This window comes from Aulonocara stuartgranti (genome assembly GCF_965226115.1).
Source record: "Aulonocara stuartgranti genome assembly, chromosome: 13".
NCBI lineage: Eukaryota > Metazoa > Chordata > Actinopteri > Cichliformes > Cichlidae > Aulonocara > Aulonocara stuartgranti.
This window is the reverse complement of record NC_138949.1, coordinates 33,379,888-33,395,386: the sequence shown is the minus strand read 5'-3', so window position 1 is coordinate 33,395,386 and position 15,499 is coordinate 33,379,888. Positions and strand designations below refer to the sequence as shown.

At 44.5% G+C, this 15,499-nt stretch overlaps 1 protein-coding gene across 1 annotated transcript in view; it reads right to left on the bottom strand.

Moving 5' to 3' along the window:
* The window catches only part of slc30a6 (solute carrier family 30 member 6), a 60,444-nt gene extending 47,062 nt beyond the window's left edge, over window positions 1–13,382 (bottom strand). Inside the window, exons 1-3 of the mRNA XM_082557619.1 lie at window positions 11,881–13,382; window positions 10,764–10,810; window positions 9,513–9,599 (exon numbers count right to left, since the gene is read on the bottom strand). Of these exons, the coding sequence (XP_082413745.1) occupies window positions 9,513–9,599; window positions 10,764–10,810; window positions 11,881–12,178 (432 nt within the window). The 5' untranslated portion in view covers window positions 12,179–13,382. The remainder of the gene's footprint in view (window positions 1–9,512; window positions 9,600–10,763; window positions 10,811–11,880) is intronic.
* Between the last annotated feature and the right edge of the window lie 2,117 nt (window positions 13,383–15,499).

Sequence of the window (15,499 nt, the reverse complement as noted above, 5' to 3'; positions counted from 1 at the left end):
TTTACCACCTGCAGTCCCGCCGCTCTGAGCTGAGTGAACGAGGCTCGCTGAGGTCTGAATCAGAAACACGAGCCCAGAGGAAGGTCACATTCAGAGCACGAGAGAAGGAAACGGGCTCGGTGATGACAAAGAGCAGCTCTGCCCGTCAGGAACATCTGCAGGGCCGAGCCTCTTATTCCAAACAGAGAAATAAACGAAGCAGAACACCAAGCGTATACAGCGCTGAGCCACGCCTCATTTCTTTAGATTTTGCCTCGAGGAGCCAGGCTGTCTTGTAATTCTTAAACAGGTCTTGAGAAATAGTTCTCCAGATTATCTGAAGGTATTTTTAAGTTGTTCTCTGGACATTGGCGGCTTTTTCACTCATTTTCAGTGCAGTCCATGTACTTGATAGGGCTGAACGATTATGGAAAATAATCTAATTGCGATTTTTTGCCCCAATATTGCGATTGCGATGCGATATGCGATTATTTTTTAAGGTCTTTGTCTTCTGTATTATTAAACAAAGACAAGCAATACATCATATAGTATGGCCAATACTATATTACATTAATTTTAAACTGTTCTTTCCTGGAAGACAGACCTCTGTTATGATGACATGAGGTGATGCATGAATTGATGACTGACATTTTTATTTAACTTCTTCAATCACAACAGTATATTTGAACATACACAATAGTTTATTTTTAGCTTACAAACATCTGAGCATAAAGTGCTGACAAGGAACCCTGGTGTAAACATTAAAATGAAAGTCAGTACAATGTGCAGATTGCAGAAATATACATAAACAAAATCAGTGGCTTTACCACACTCAGTTTTTCGACATCTGTGAACTACTAGACAGTCATTCAATTAAAAAATAATATTAAATAAATAAAACTAATAAATAAAAAATACACACATCTTACTGATCTCTGCAGTCAGTAACATTACACATAAAGTGCAAACATAATAGCAATTGTATAAACACACACACAAACACGCCTTTAAAATTTAAAGGCGTGAAATTGGACGGTCTAGCCTTCTGATTAGCGTCACCGCTGTCTCGGTGGAGTTTAATAAACTCGGCCGTCTGCTTCTTGCTATCTAAAATATAACCAGACACTGGTGTAAATTCTCGACTGTCTCATACTTCTGTTTAATAAGTTTTCTGTTTGACGTTTAGTCAGCTGTGTGAAAACCAAGGAGGAACCCACCCGGGGGATTAATAAAGTTTTATTTTATCTAATCTAATAACTTTAATCTCAGCCAAACCGATTTACTCACGAACAAACAAAACACTGAAAAAAGCCCAACAATAACATTTTTAGGTTGTCTAAGTGACTTATATATTACGTTTAACCCGAGCAGCGAAACTCCGCGGTGATCTGAAAATGATGTGCCGGGAGTTGTGCCGTTCTCGGCCGCATCAGTAACCCTCGAGCTCCCGGCTAGCTGTCGAGCTGGTGGGTAGCAGACGCCTCTGAAAACGTCGAAGCACTTTTGCAAATATGGGATATCTTGATAAACCGAGCAGATATTTGATGTTTACACAACTACTTTCTCGCCTGAAAATATGTTAAAAGTTTATTTTGTGACCCAGAAAGATTAGTATGAGTAATTTTAAAACTTAGTAGCGGCCGCCATTGTTGGAAACTGGAGTTTGGCTGGGCCGCGCTATGAATTCTGGGATATGGTAGTAATTTGGACAGCCTTCGGCGCGTCGCTGTGACGTAATCGGTCTACAAATGCGGCCTCAGGAGGATGCAGCCCATGAATTGTATAATATAATCGCAGTATAATCGCAGCCTTTGCGGTTAGAAAATTGCACTTGATCATGTCGCGATATTATCGCAAATGCGATATATCGTTCAGCCCTAGTACTTGATCATTTTCACCGCAGTTTCATGTTTGTTAAACCACCTACGACTCATTCAAGCAGAAATAGCTTCAAACTCAAAGCATGAATCAGTGTTATGTCTACACACAACTGAGCACCTGTTACCAGCAGGTGTTTCCATTTCTTTAGTAGAATCTATGAAAAATGCCAAAATCTGACATAAAATAGTATTTTTGCACCAACAAGGTGAAAAGAATTTGCTGAAAACTTGGCATATGGAGCACAAAAGAAGAATTTCTTCTTCTCCTTTTTATTTACAACAGATCAGAGATGACCTGGACCTTCAGCTGATCGTCTACTGTTGACTGAAGCCTCCTCAGAAATGTCTCGTGAAAGGGCGGCTGTCAGTATTTCCATGTATGTTTGCATGTTTCAATAAATTACTGCATCTATTACTGCAGCAACACATAAAGAAGGCCTGGCTCAAGACTTTTACACAGTGCTGTGCTTCTTAGCACTTAATGATACGCACCAGCAGACCCATACGCAGCATTTATAAAGACATAAAATAGGCCCTAAAGCAGGCCCTTGTGGAACTCCATATGTCATGGTGGCTCAACTTTACCTGAGAAAGCTACACCAGTGTTAGCTTCTGTCCTCATGTGTGGTTTGTGTTGGTAACCAGTAACGAGGCGACATTAGTGATTACTGGATGTTATTCCCAACAGGAAACCTTTGTGATTTTTTAAGGGAACATCCAACTTGACTCAAAGAAAATCCTGCTATTAAACCAATGTCTTCCTTCTCTTACCCCAACCAATCACAGCAGATGGCCCCGCCCCTCCCTGAGCCTGGTTCTGCTGGAGGATTCTTCCTGTTAAAAGGGAGTTTTTCCTTCCCACAGTCGCCAAAATGCTTGCACATAGGGGTCATATACATTTTCTCTGTATGGTCTAGCTTACAGTATAAAGCACCTTGAGGCGACTGTTGTGATTTGGCGCTGTATAAATAAAACTGAATCGAGAAGATTTCACTTTTAACAACAGAACAGCTGACCAAAGTGCTGTACAAAAACAAAAGCCTGGTTAGCTGATCTAAGCTGATCATGGGGCGATCGTGGCTCAAGAGTTGGGTGTTCGTCTTGTAATCGGAAGGTCGCCGGTTCGAGCCCCGGCTCGGACGGCCTCGGTCGTTGTGTCGGTCGTTGTGCAAGACACTTCACCCTACTGGTGATGGCCAGAGGGGCCGCTGGTGCGATATGGCAGCCTCGCTTCTGTCAGTCTGCCCCAGGGCAGCTGTGGCTACAACTGTAGCTGCCTCCACCAGTGTGTGAATGTGAGAATGAATGAATAGTGGAATTGTGAAGCGCTTTGAGGGTCTCGAAAAGCGCTATATAAATGCAATCCATCATTATTATAAGAGAACTCGACGGCACGTGAGGGTGAAGCTCGCACAAATAAGAAGAGGCAAGAGACGCATTCCTGTTGTCTGCATAAAGCTTTGTTGTTACAATTTGTTTTACATCCTTTAGTTAACAGTCAACAAAAGAAATTTAACTGCGTCTTCCTACAATGACAAGTAAAAGATCTCAATCTTAACCTTAATAAAACGCATTTTTTTAAAAAGCACATAAGGCGCATTTAAATCTCTGTGGGTTTTATGGGCAAACACACAAAGGTGACACAACTCCAACAGAGTCCGCAGGTAAACGTTCAGTGTTTTTACTGTGAGTACAGCCCGTTCCCTCAGCCTGGATGTGCAATCAGCAGAATTTTCAATGAAGAGAAAAAACCTTGAGTCCAGGCTGCGTGTGCACGTGTGTGTGCGTGCACGCCTGTGTGTGTCAGAGGGGAGAGAAACGAGAAATGGAGCGAGGCGGGCGAGCGACTGTGTGTTTGTGTCCTGGCCTGTCACTTCGTGTTGGAGTCATATGCCGTGGTGGGGAGCGCAGAGTGCTGTGAAATCTACAATTACTGTGGTGTGCTGTGTTATGACAGCGTTGGGGCGTCTGGTGACAGCACTAGCCAGCGACAGGCATGGGAGACCTTCAGTGTGTGTGTGTGTGTGTGTGTGTGTGTGTGTGTGTGTGTGAGAGAGAGACAGAGAGTGTGTGCAAACACAGAGACAGCACTCGAGCCAAAACACCCCCCCACCTTCGCTTCCCTCCACGTATGCAGAGCGCCCAGGGGAGCGCGCACAGCGGCCACATTGCGACGCTCTGCTGCCCCCGTTTGTCTGTCAGCGGCCTCGCCCGGCCGTCCGGCGGCAGCGTGACGGCGTGCCAGCATATTGAGGCTACATGTGACACTGGAGTGACAGAGGGTCAGTCACCAGGTACTGTATTAAAATCCCGAGTCGCTGCTGATGCCAGGCGCATTACGGCATCACCACGCAGCGCCAGGCACATGTGTGTCATCGTGGCGAGCAGAGGTGTGACTCACACCAGTCTCGAGACTTTGTGCAGAGCGGGATTGTGGGATATTTTTTTGTGTGTGGCGAAACCCACCGAGGCTCGCTTTAGGTGGCAATTAAAACACAAGGAGTGACCTCCGATGACCTCGGTGTGGCGCTCAGACCGCGCCGACAGGCCTCGCTGTCTCCAGGGTGGCAGTGTTCTCCTCTCAAAATAAACCCACTTACATAATGAAGCGGCGGCGGCTGCAGACGAGTTTTCCCGCTCGTTTGAAGCCTGCCAGCCTCTCCCTGCCGCCCTGCAGTCGTGTCCTTCCCGATGTCCCCGTTCAGCTTCGTCGGGACGTTTTGCTTTCAAAACGTCGATGCAGCTCCCCAACCCTGTGCTGAGGGAGAACTGCAAGAAGCTTCCACTTCTTCTTCCCAGGTCTAAAGTCTCCTCCTGTGTTGGAGGAGGATCTCATCAGCGTCATTCTCAGTCTCTCCAGCAGGTCTGTGTGGCACAGTGGTCCAGTGGTTAGCGCCGGTGCAACAGACAGTCCAGGGTTTGAATTCGGTCTGAACACATGCACGTTCAGCTAAACTTGTGATTCTAAATTGTCTGTAGGTGTGAATGTGACTGGTTGTCCATCTCTCTTTGTTAGACCTGTGATGGACCAGCGACCTGTCCAGGTGTACCCGCCCCTGTCCCGCCCTGTGTCAGCTGGGATTGGCCCAACCCCCCTCAGCTGACTTTTGGTTCGTTTTCAGTGTTTTCTTCCTGCCACGTGATGTCGTTTGTCTTGACGAAGTTCTGAAGAATTTTTTTTTGGTTTTGAAGCCCTTCAGTCTCAGATGCCGTCCGACGGTTATGGGGCTGCAGTCGGCACCAGTAACGGCCTTAGTTTGGGTCGAGGATCGTCCGGTGTCTCAAAAGACAGCCAATCAGATCCTCCGGCTCAGTGCTGGTGACATTTTTTGGGGTCTTCCACTTGATTCTTTTGTTCCATAACCCTGAGGATCCTTTAAGAAATTCCAAATGACCGTCTCACTGCGTCCCTGTTTATGCAACACGACCACGTTCAGGGTTTGTTTACCTTTGCCATCAGGACTACCTGACAGAACATGACAATGAATCCACATTTTTGCACCGATTTAAAGACACGTGGTCCTAAACCTTTGATCACCTGTTTCGATTTAAGTGTTGTTTTCAATAAATTGCTCGAAAAAAGTTTCTGTCTCACTCACATTTCTTCTTGTTGCATGTTGAAGCTCTACTTGGAACCTTGTTGAGATCCAAAAATGCAAAATAAAAAATTTTTTTTTTGTTGTTGTCATTTTTAAAGTGGTTTTAAACTTTTGATCAGGACTGCACCATCTCTCTGGCCAACTGCCATTACATTTGAACTAGCCTGACTTCAGTGCTGCTGATTTTCCTCCATCGTTTTAGAAATCCTTCAGGCAGCACTCCTTTAAGTTCTGCTCCTTGTAAATCCTTGTTTTAACGTAACAGCTGGGAGGAGAGCCGCACTGATCGCTGAATGGGGCCGTTTTTAACGCTCAGTTTGTCTGATGTCAGGAACTAAAAGAAATGGCTGCGAGCAGAACATACAGCTGGAAGTCTGACAGTAACATAATCACACAGTCACATCCGTTTCTGTAGACCGTGAAGCCGCAGGTAGCTGCTGCAGTATTCTCCTGAGCAACAGGTGTCGCCACTCAGACGATCCACCACACATATGAAAGGAAGATTCGAAACTAGAAGCAAAGCCATTAAAAAGTGTTTTTATTTTTAACAGAATGTTTCATCTTTTTGAACATCTGCAGCATGTCGGTCTATAAAAATCTGAATCTGTGAGCTTCTGAATGGATGTGTCATTAACACGCTGGTCAAAGGTGACACGATCGTACACTCGCGTCTTCAACCAAGAGGTGCACCACCAACCGAAAAGACATCAAAGCAGCCACTCGCAGTTGTGTCCTTGATCCAACACAGCTGATTCAAATGGCTAAATGACCTCCTCAACATGTCTTGAAGTTCTCCAGAGGCCTGGTAATGAACTAATCATTTGATATAGGTGTGTTGAACCAGGGTGAGATCTAAAACCTGCAGGACACTGGCCCTTCAGGCCTGGAGAGGTCCACCCCTGGTCTACATACTACTCTTTTTCCATCATCACACACAGCTCGCCGTTTGTGCCTCTTTCACACGAACTCGTAGTCAGACTGGGAGAGCCCGTGCTGACTTTTCCAGTTGGTAACCACCTTTATGTGACCGCTTGGCTGACATTAGGAAACAAAGGCCATCCCCCAGCTGGCGCAGGACGCGTGTTCATTTTGAGGCACATTTAGGCAGCGAGAGTCTGACGCCGACTTCGTTTCACAGACCTAATGTCAGCATTTATGGCATGAAACCTGCAGATTTCAGCGATCAGTAAAAATATCTGCATCGTGCTGATAAAACCTCAAATCAGATGTTGACGAGCTTTATTGCACAAACAGGAGATGTAAGCGGAGACTGGAGGCGAGGCGCTGAGGAAGCACGTCTCAACTTTTGCTGCTTTGAATCGCGTTTGGTCGCTAAGCCGTGTACGACACTGCGTAATCCAATCCCGGGCTCTACGGGGAGGCTGGACCCCCTGCTAGTGCATCACCAAAGTGGATTATAGCACAATAACACACACACACACACACATTTAATCCTTTCACATTCATTACCATGCCTTCAGTGTTTTTGCTTTTTTTTTGTCCTGTTCTGAAACATTTTTAGCTCCACATCTGTGCCTGTTTTGTTTTGGCTCTACCTTATTTTTTAATGCACTGTAATTGTATTTTTATTTATAAGCAGGAATCAGTACAAACTCTGCTTCTGCTCCTTGTTTTTATGTTGTTGTTGAATATTTAATTTATGTGTACAGGGGGAAATCGCAGAAGAAGAACCCTCCCTGGGATTTAAAGTCGTGTTGCAGGAAGGGCGAGAGATGCTGACGAGACGCCTACAGCAGGCGGCTGAACCGGAGGCTGCAGCAGGAGCCAGAAGCAGGAAAACCAGGCATGAACACAAGCCTCGTGTGCGATGTCTGAAGCACTAACATTTGCACTACACAGCTCCTACCAGCATTTAATTCAAGCTGCTCAGATTTAGGAACTTTCAGACGATCTGAGCTCTGAGCGAGGACAGCTGGGTTTCAGTGAGAGTTAAGTGAGGAAGGAGAGTTAACCAAAGGACACTCAGTATATTTATTCCATGTCACCGTTTTGTTTTTTGTTTGTTTGTTTGTTTTATACACTGGGATTATTCTGCTTGTTACAGCTGGAGATGTTTTCACATTTTGTGATGGACTGATCCAACTTTTTCCCGTTCTCCTCCGATACTGCAGCTTTGGGAATCGGTTGACCCCGAGCACTGATCTGATGTGTGTGTTAAAATAATACCGGGGCCAAGTCCTCACCTTTTCCGTGGATCCAAGTTTTCAGGTCGTGATGATGATACAGGCCCGGACGCTAAATGCTCACCTACGAGCCCAGCCTGGCCTTAGAGATAAGCGGAGGAGTTAAAAATAGATCCGTTGCTCCTTCGTGTTGAAAGCGAGCCAGCTGAGGCTGCTCAGGCGTCTGCTTTGGATGCATCCAGAGCGCCTCCCTTTGGAGGTTTTCTGAGGACATCCAGCTGGGAGGAAACCTCGGGGTAGACCCAGAGAAAGAAACCCAAACCTGAGCGTGATAAAAGCGTGTTCCCATTTCTGCTCAGTCTTTCTTTCCCTTTTTATTCTCTGGCTTTTAAACCGCACGAGTTCTAATGACTGTTTATTCACTTCATCTTTTATTCTTTTAGCTCCACAGCACCTCCCGTTTCAAGCAGAACTGAAAGGAAACTTCAGAGTTAAATGTGCCCAGATTTGGTCACCGAGCAGCGATCTCTGCTGGAAACGCCGCTAATAAGTCAGAGGTGGTGGAAACCTCACGGGGTTGATGGAGGGTTGTTTTAAAGGCCTGGAGTTTGATGTTAAAGGATTATCTGAATCCAGACCGAGCGTGGACATCGACCAAATGAAGTGACAGGCTGACGACGATCACCCACAGAGACTAGCCGCCTCCTGGTGTGGGTGATCCTGGTGAGTACGTGCCATTTGCTTTTACAGCCTGTGATTTGGTCATTCGAGGGCGAGTAGGAGTGACACAGGAGACTTTAAATTAAAAACACATAATATATCCACACATCCTTTAATCTGATGACCTCTTCACTCAATTCAGCACATACATGCAGACTTTGGGAAGTCCACATGGATCTCCCTCTTTTTCACACAGACTGTTCACCTACATCAGCCACAGCTGAAGTAAATATCACTCAGACGGAGCACAAACACAAACTCAAAGGTTTCACTGCCAAAAATCTCGCTTCTGTGTGTTCATATGTTCATAGAAATGAAACCTTACACTCAAAGTAAGCCTGATCTGCGATAAGGTGTGTGTGGTATTCCCAGTGAGTTTTTACCATTGCAGTTAAAACACCCAGCGCTGCATGTTCATATAAAACAACTTTCAGTCTTTTTTTTTTAATCTACAGGTCTTTATGATGTCAGAGAGAGAGACTCATGTGCAGAAGCCCCACCCACCTGCTTTTCAAACCTTATTTTTCCAAAAGCAGCCAATCAGAAGAAAGTCTTTGGAGGAAGGAGGAGCTAAAGCAGCTTGTTTCACACTGGATGAACTGAGGGTGCCGTATAAGAAAAATTATTCTGAGCTGTTAATCATGCAGAGCTCACCACAGGGCTGTTTGTACCTGCCACGGCTCATCTAGTGTGGAACAAATAATAAAAGCTGGTTTCTGAACAGATTTTGGTGATTTTGAAACTGCACAGAGTCACAGGTTGACTCATCAAAGTTTAAGGGAAAGGTTTGCTACTAAAATCCTAAATTCTGCTCGGTTTAATCTTCCAATCAGAGGGAATATTCTAAACTTTAACCAAAAAGCAGCAGCAAAACAGATGACAGCAGGAAGCAGATGAGCGGAGGCTCTGCCGGCGCTCCGAGGACCTTTAACGAGCTAAAGAACGTGAAATCAGCTCACGAATGACAGTGTTTTCCTCTGAGGGTTTCATCCCTGCTGGAACACGGTGACCTTTCAGGAAAACAGGATTACAGGAGGTGTTTGGGCTGGGCTCGGCGTATGACACACAGCGTCTAACCAGCTTATCGGGATTATAACGTGAGGATCCTTCAGATGATCGCCGCTCAGTGAAAACGAGAGGAGGCCGAACAACCAAAGCCCGGAGAGGACACGACATGTTTCATCACTTACTCGTCTGTCTGAGGACACCAGCCTGAACTCCTGCAGAAGCTTCCCAAAGATGGATCTGTGCGTCTTCCTGAACGGGTGAATAGTCCCCTGAAAATTCAAAGCACACGAGGAAGAGCCATGAGAAGCAAAATAAAAGCCCTCGGTCCGGCTGTCAGTGAAATTAAACTACGATCAGGTCCAGAAGAGCGGCAGGCAAACATTGACCTACACCGCCACCATGTGGTTGCGTGTTGTAGCACATTTATTTCAGCTTCCCGATAACCTCAAGAACAACTTTATTCTAAGTTTGTAACACTGAAGGAAAATAAATCACAGTGAAGTCGGCTCAGTTTTCCATCCTGGGTCAGATCCACGAAGCCCACTCTGATCTTCATGGGCTGGACGAGTGAAACTTTGCCTTCTGTCAGTGTAAACAAGTTTAATTACACATTTAAAATCCCTGCTACATGTTAATAAAACAAAAATCACACATCTCAGCTTTTCTTCATGAGACACAGATTTGCTGTAGAAAATGGAAAAATGTCTTTCTGTAAAATGTTAATTCTAACATTTAATTGTTTATCGGTCACTTTGGTGCAGTATGAATCAGCCATGAGCTCTTTATCAGCAGGAAAGCAGCAAAACGCCTGAAAATACAGTTCAAAGTTCAGACGCCCTCCTTTACATTTTCCAAAGCTTGGAGACCTTTTCCAGGGAAATGTGCAGAGACGGGCTGACAGATTCATGCAGGGAAAGTGTCACAGCAGCACACGATGACTGCCTGGCCAAAGCAGCACTCACATTAGAGGCACTGAGAACGATCAGACCAGGGTTTCAGCTAAAATTCTGCGGATTTTAAAGAAGATAGAAATGTTTTGAGGTGACACCAAATTGAGTCTAACAGTTTTCAGCTTTTTGATGTCGTCAGATGACGACTAATAACTCTGTAAAACCCAAGCGTGTGCTTAAAAACAGCTGAAACCCAGAAAAACAACACTGCAGAAACTTTACCCCAAAGAGTATGTTCATTTAAATATTTAATATCTGCATTTTTCTGACAAATGACTGTTTTGCATCACACATGAAAGCCTTAATTAAAGCTTTGCCTGCCTTCTTTCTACAAATCCTTTGTTCCAGTGTCACACTGGAGAGAATTTCTCTCTCTCTCTGTGGCCAACCCTCCACTCCTCGGAGTTTGACTGTGTTTGAGCCCACGTGGACCATTGGAGACATAAGAGAGAAACTATGACTGTGAAACCTGAGGAAACTCACCAGGACGTAGGTGTCGTGCTCGTGCTTCTTCCTGTGCATCGGGACGTCTGTGGACGACAAAAATCAGTCAGTGTGTTACAGCACAACTACAGAAGGACTTAAAAGTGTGATTACAGCCTTATAGGACAGAAACGTTTGTCCCGTCTCAGGTTTTCCAGGTTTCCAGCTTTTGATTGACTGGGTCACAGCTGATGTGGTCCTCGATGCCATGCACCATCACTAGTTCTCAGAAGAACTACATTTAAAGCTGGAGCACATTTTTCTGCTTTGCAGCCTCCGTTAACTCATCAGAGCTGCATATAAACCAGTTCTCCACCTGCTGCAGGTGCTGATCCTTCATCTTGTAGCAAAGAGACAGTCAGGTCAGCAATCTAACCAGGGCTTTCCACAGATCAGATCCCTTCCATTGTTCGGCAAAAGGGTGTTTTTGATCCAAGTGGTTGACAATTTTAAAGATTTATCTGATTATTCATAAGAGGTCCAAACCGATATTAACACACTGAGCATGTTTCAGCTGATCTCACATCAACCACGAGACAGCAGGACATGAAAAGATTCTTCCATCCACTGTCTCCTCCAGCTTCTCCATCTAAAAGGAACTAGTTTCCTATAAAATACCTGCACACATACTTCACAGGTGTAGCGAGCAGATATTAGTGAGTCTTTCTTTAACAATAAGATGAAATGGAGCAGTTACCATCAGGTTCTGCTGACTCCAGCAGAAAGATGGCCCTAACCCTGGAGTGTGAGCCTGTCGCTTTTACAGCTGTGCTGGTTGTTGCTGGATCCACCAAGAAGGACCAAAAGAGTCACGTTAGGCTGATTATTTAGCAGCAACACGGGAGCCGGTGGAGGACTCCTGCTTCACCCTTTTCCATTAAAGGAGAGGAAGCAGGAATGGTGGAGGAGTGCAAATACGCCGTTTAAACGTTAAACTGCTTTCTACGAACTGATTATCCGGATACAGCCCTCACCAAAAAAAGACGACAGGTCTAACTGACTCAAACCGGCCGTTAGCCACGGTGCTAGTGTCGTTTCAGCCGGTAACTAGTCGGTAAACTCCGGAGCAGCTGATTGAATACGTGTTGTTAGCCGTTAGCCTGCTAGCATAACAAACCTGAATCCTTGATGTTGAGGACATCCACCGACACCATGTCCGGTTTATCCAGCGGCCCCACCTTCCTCTCCGTCACCCCGGACGGCACCACGTCCGGCTTCGGGCCGAACTTTCTCGGGTAAAAGTCCCCGGCATTGTGATAAGATAGACCCGAGGACGTGGACATCATTCCGTCCATCGCCATTTTGGACTTCCTGTTCCCATCAGTCTGTTCTTTCTTTTGGTTGCGCCGCGCATGCGCCACTCCACCAATCAGCGGAAGCGCTGAACGTTTACAGATCAATCTATGGAAGACCATTTGGGCTAAGGCTTTTTTTTTTGCATATAATTGAAAAATTGAAAAATTAGAATTTAAAAACTGTTAGTGTTTGCTCCAAGTCCCGAGAAACTGAAAGACAGGGCATCCTGCGCCAAATCAAACATGTTACAAATGGAGCATGACGAAGGAAAAGCTCGAGTGTAGAGGTGAGGGTAGGGACAGCAACTTAAGAAAACACAGGCAAATAGAAACACGCTGCAAAAGTGCACAAAATACAACAATTTTTGGTTAAAAAAAAAAAAATATATATATATATATATATCTGGCGACATAGTAACTTGACGGACCGGATGCGGAAGTGACAAGCTAACAGTAAACAGCAAACTCAGTGTGGTCCTTCATACATTTCGGTGCCGGTCGGGTTCCCAGTCTTCAAAGAGTTTGAAGACTGCCTTCCCAGAGAGGTTGTGAAATGGGACAGTTTAGCCCACGATGCGCTGCCCAGTTTACCTAGCAACCAAGACATTAGCCGCTGGAAACATTTTATCATCTTATTTTGACTGATTTCACATTGGTATGTGATATATCTGAGGCGGAGAGACAGTCATTTTAAGATTAGCTAGTTAAAAACAACAAGCTAATATACTTCATGAGACCATTGTCTATCACACTTTGGTAATTTAATGTACATATAATATGTCAGACATTACATTTATTGTATTAAATTAGATGAATTCAATTAGAAAATTTAAACCTGTTTCAAATACCATTTGAGGTGCAGTTGTTTCTATTTCCTATCACTTTGTATCTTGTTCATCTCAAAGACAAATATCCTTTACACTGAAGTTTTAATCATTGGTCCCGAGGCTCAGAGAGAGAAACTCTTCTCTAAATTAGAGGCATTTTCACTATGTCCTTCGCTACAAGTGAAAAACCTGGGTGTTATTTTTGACTCTGAGCTTGGTTTTATCCCACATATTAAACATGTGACCAAAATTGGATTTTATCATCTAAAAAATATAGCCAGAGTCCGCCCTATTCTCTCTCGGGCCAACACGGAGATGCTGATGCATGCTTTTATTACCAGTCACATTGATTACTGTAATGCCCTGCTCTCTGGTCTCCCTAAAAAGAATATTTCAACTTTACAACTTACAAAACTCTGCAGCTCGTGTGCTGACGAAGACCAGAGGGCGGGCCCACATTACACCGGTTTTAGAATCGCTGCACTGGCTCCCCGTGTGTTTCAGGATCGATTTTAAAGTTCTTTTATTGGTTTTTAAATGTCTTAATGGTCTTGGGCCTTCTTATCTCTCAGATCTGCTTTTACCATACGAACCCTCGCGGACCCTGAGGTCCTCTGGTACTGGCCTTTTGATTGTCCCTAAAGTCAGGACACATACTCACGGAGAGGCAGCTTTTCAGTGGTATGGTCCTCGTCTGTGGAACAGCCTGCCGGAGGAGCTCAGGGCCGCAGAGAACGTACATGTTTTTAAGAACAGGCTCAAGACCACCTTTTTAATTTAGCTTTTACTTAGCGTTTATTTATTTTATGCTTATTTATTCTATCCTGTTATTCTATTATTAATTTAGGCTTTACCTAATATTTATTGATTTTATTCTTATCCATTTTTTAATCTTCTTACTCTATTTATATTTATATTGTATCCCGTTCTTGTTTATTTTATCATTTTACCCTGTATATATCCTATTGTGTCATATCTCCAGTGTTTCCTCGGAGGGCGCTCTCTGCACCGGGGCTGTGATCGACCGTGGCTGCTGGGTCTCTGGGGGTCCTCTCAGCCTGGCTGGGGGCTCCTTTGCCTCCCTCCTGCTGTGTGCCCGGCCTGGAGGCTGCGGTCTGTGACCGGCTCTCGGTGCAGACGGCTCCCTGTGATAGTGTTTCCTCACTTGGCTCATGTGAACCCAGCCCAATTTTTACTCTTTAAGTGTGCGTGTGTGTGGGTGGGGGGGTGGGGGGGAGATATGTGTGTATTCACATCATTTATGTTAATGAGAGTGCAGGGAGTGAGTTGGAGGGTGGGGTGGGCTGCTTTTAACTATGTAAAGCACTTTGTGCTACATTTTTTGTATGAAAAGTGCTTTATAAATAAAGATTGATTGATTGATATATAAGGATGCATTATCTATGAAAGAGATAAATATTGTTCTTTTAATATATGGTACCCCTACATTTGTCTGAAAGCTTACCTGTATAAAAAAAAAAGAAGAAAGAGAAAGAGAGAAGGGGAACGTGAAGGACAGACAGAGAGGTGACGGGCTCAGGTGGTGTACAGAACTACAGAAACAGCACAAGGAGTACTTCCTGTTTGTGTTAGTATTAGGGCTACTAAATAAGATGAGAGCTACATGTTCCCCCACTGGCCAAGCGTCTGGCTCCTGTGAATAAACTCGTTTCTCCTTAAAACAAACGTCGGTTTAGCTCGACACCACTAGCAGAACCAGCTTAGTGTAATCGACCCTGATGTTTGTGCATCACTGTAAAAGTGAAATTCAGCTGAGTGTTCCCAGCATGTGTGTGGGTGTCACATGTTCCGTTTTGGGATATTCTGCCATTATTTATCTATAACATCGTAACCGCTCTGTGAGGTTGATGTCAGTCTGTGAACGCCGTGCGTCATAAAGGCTTTAAAAACAAGTGGAACCTGAGCTGCACTGAGATCACTAATGTCACGTGACTTTGCCAACATTTGTATCTCTACATAAATCAGTGAGATTAAACGCAGTACACACTTTTAGAAGTTTACTCTTTGGCTGTCGGCCATTTAAAAACTTATCCACCCCCACACTTCCATCAAATCACTTTCCCAGAAACACTTCTGATTTCTTTCCAGATTTTTTTCTTTTTCCTTTTGCATTGTTTTCCCATTTCTGTTGTGTTTTATGTGCTTTTGCAGAGTTTTCTATTTGCAGTTCGTTTGGCCTCTGAGGGCCACCGTGCATTCAGGTCTCACAGGCAGTTCAGCAGAATACTGATATTTTGCACTTAAAAACCAGATTGATAGAGCCTGATCACTGCGCTGTGTGCGGCTTATTTAGTGAGTGAAGCTCCTGAACAAACGTGCCGAGGCACATTTGTGATTCAGCTTTCTCCGTTTGCCTGATTACCCTTTGCAAAACCTAACTAAAACCTTCACCACCAGGGGGCGGCGATGTGACAGTAGGTGTTTTATCTTCTCCTTATCCAGCTCAGGGTCACCGTGAGGTGACAGCCGGATGTTGAAATAATTTCATCTTTAAAATCTTGATATTTAACTTTAGCTAACGTCAGTTTTCACAAGACAGAAATTCTACTGATTTCTCTTTCTCATAAAATTTATGCCAAAAATATTAATAGTA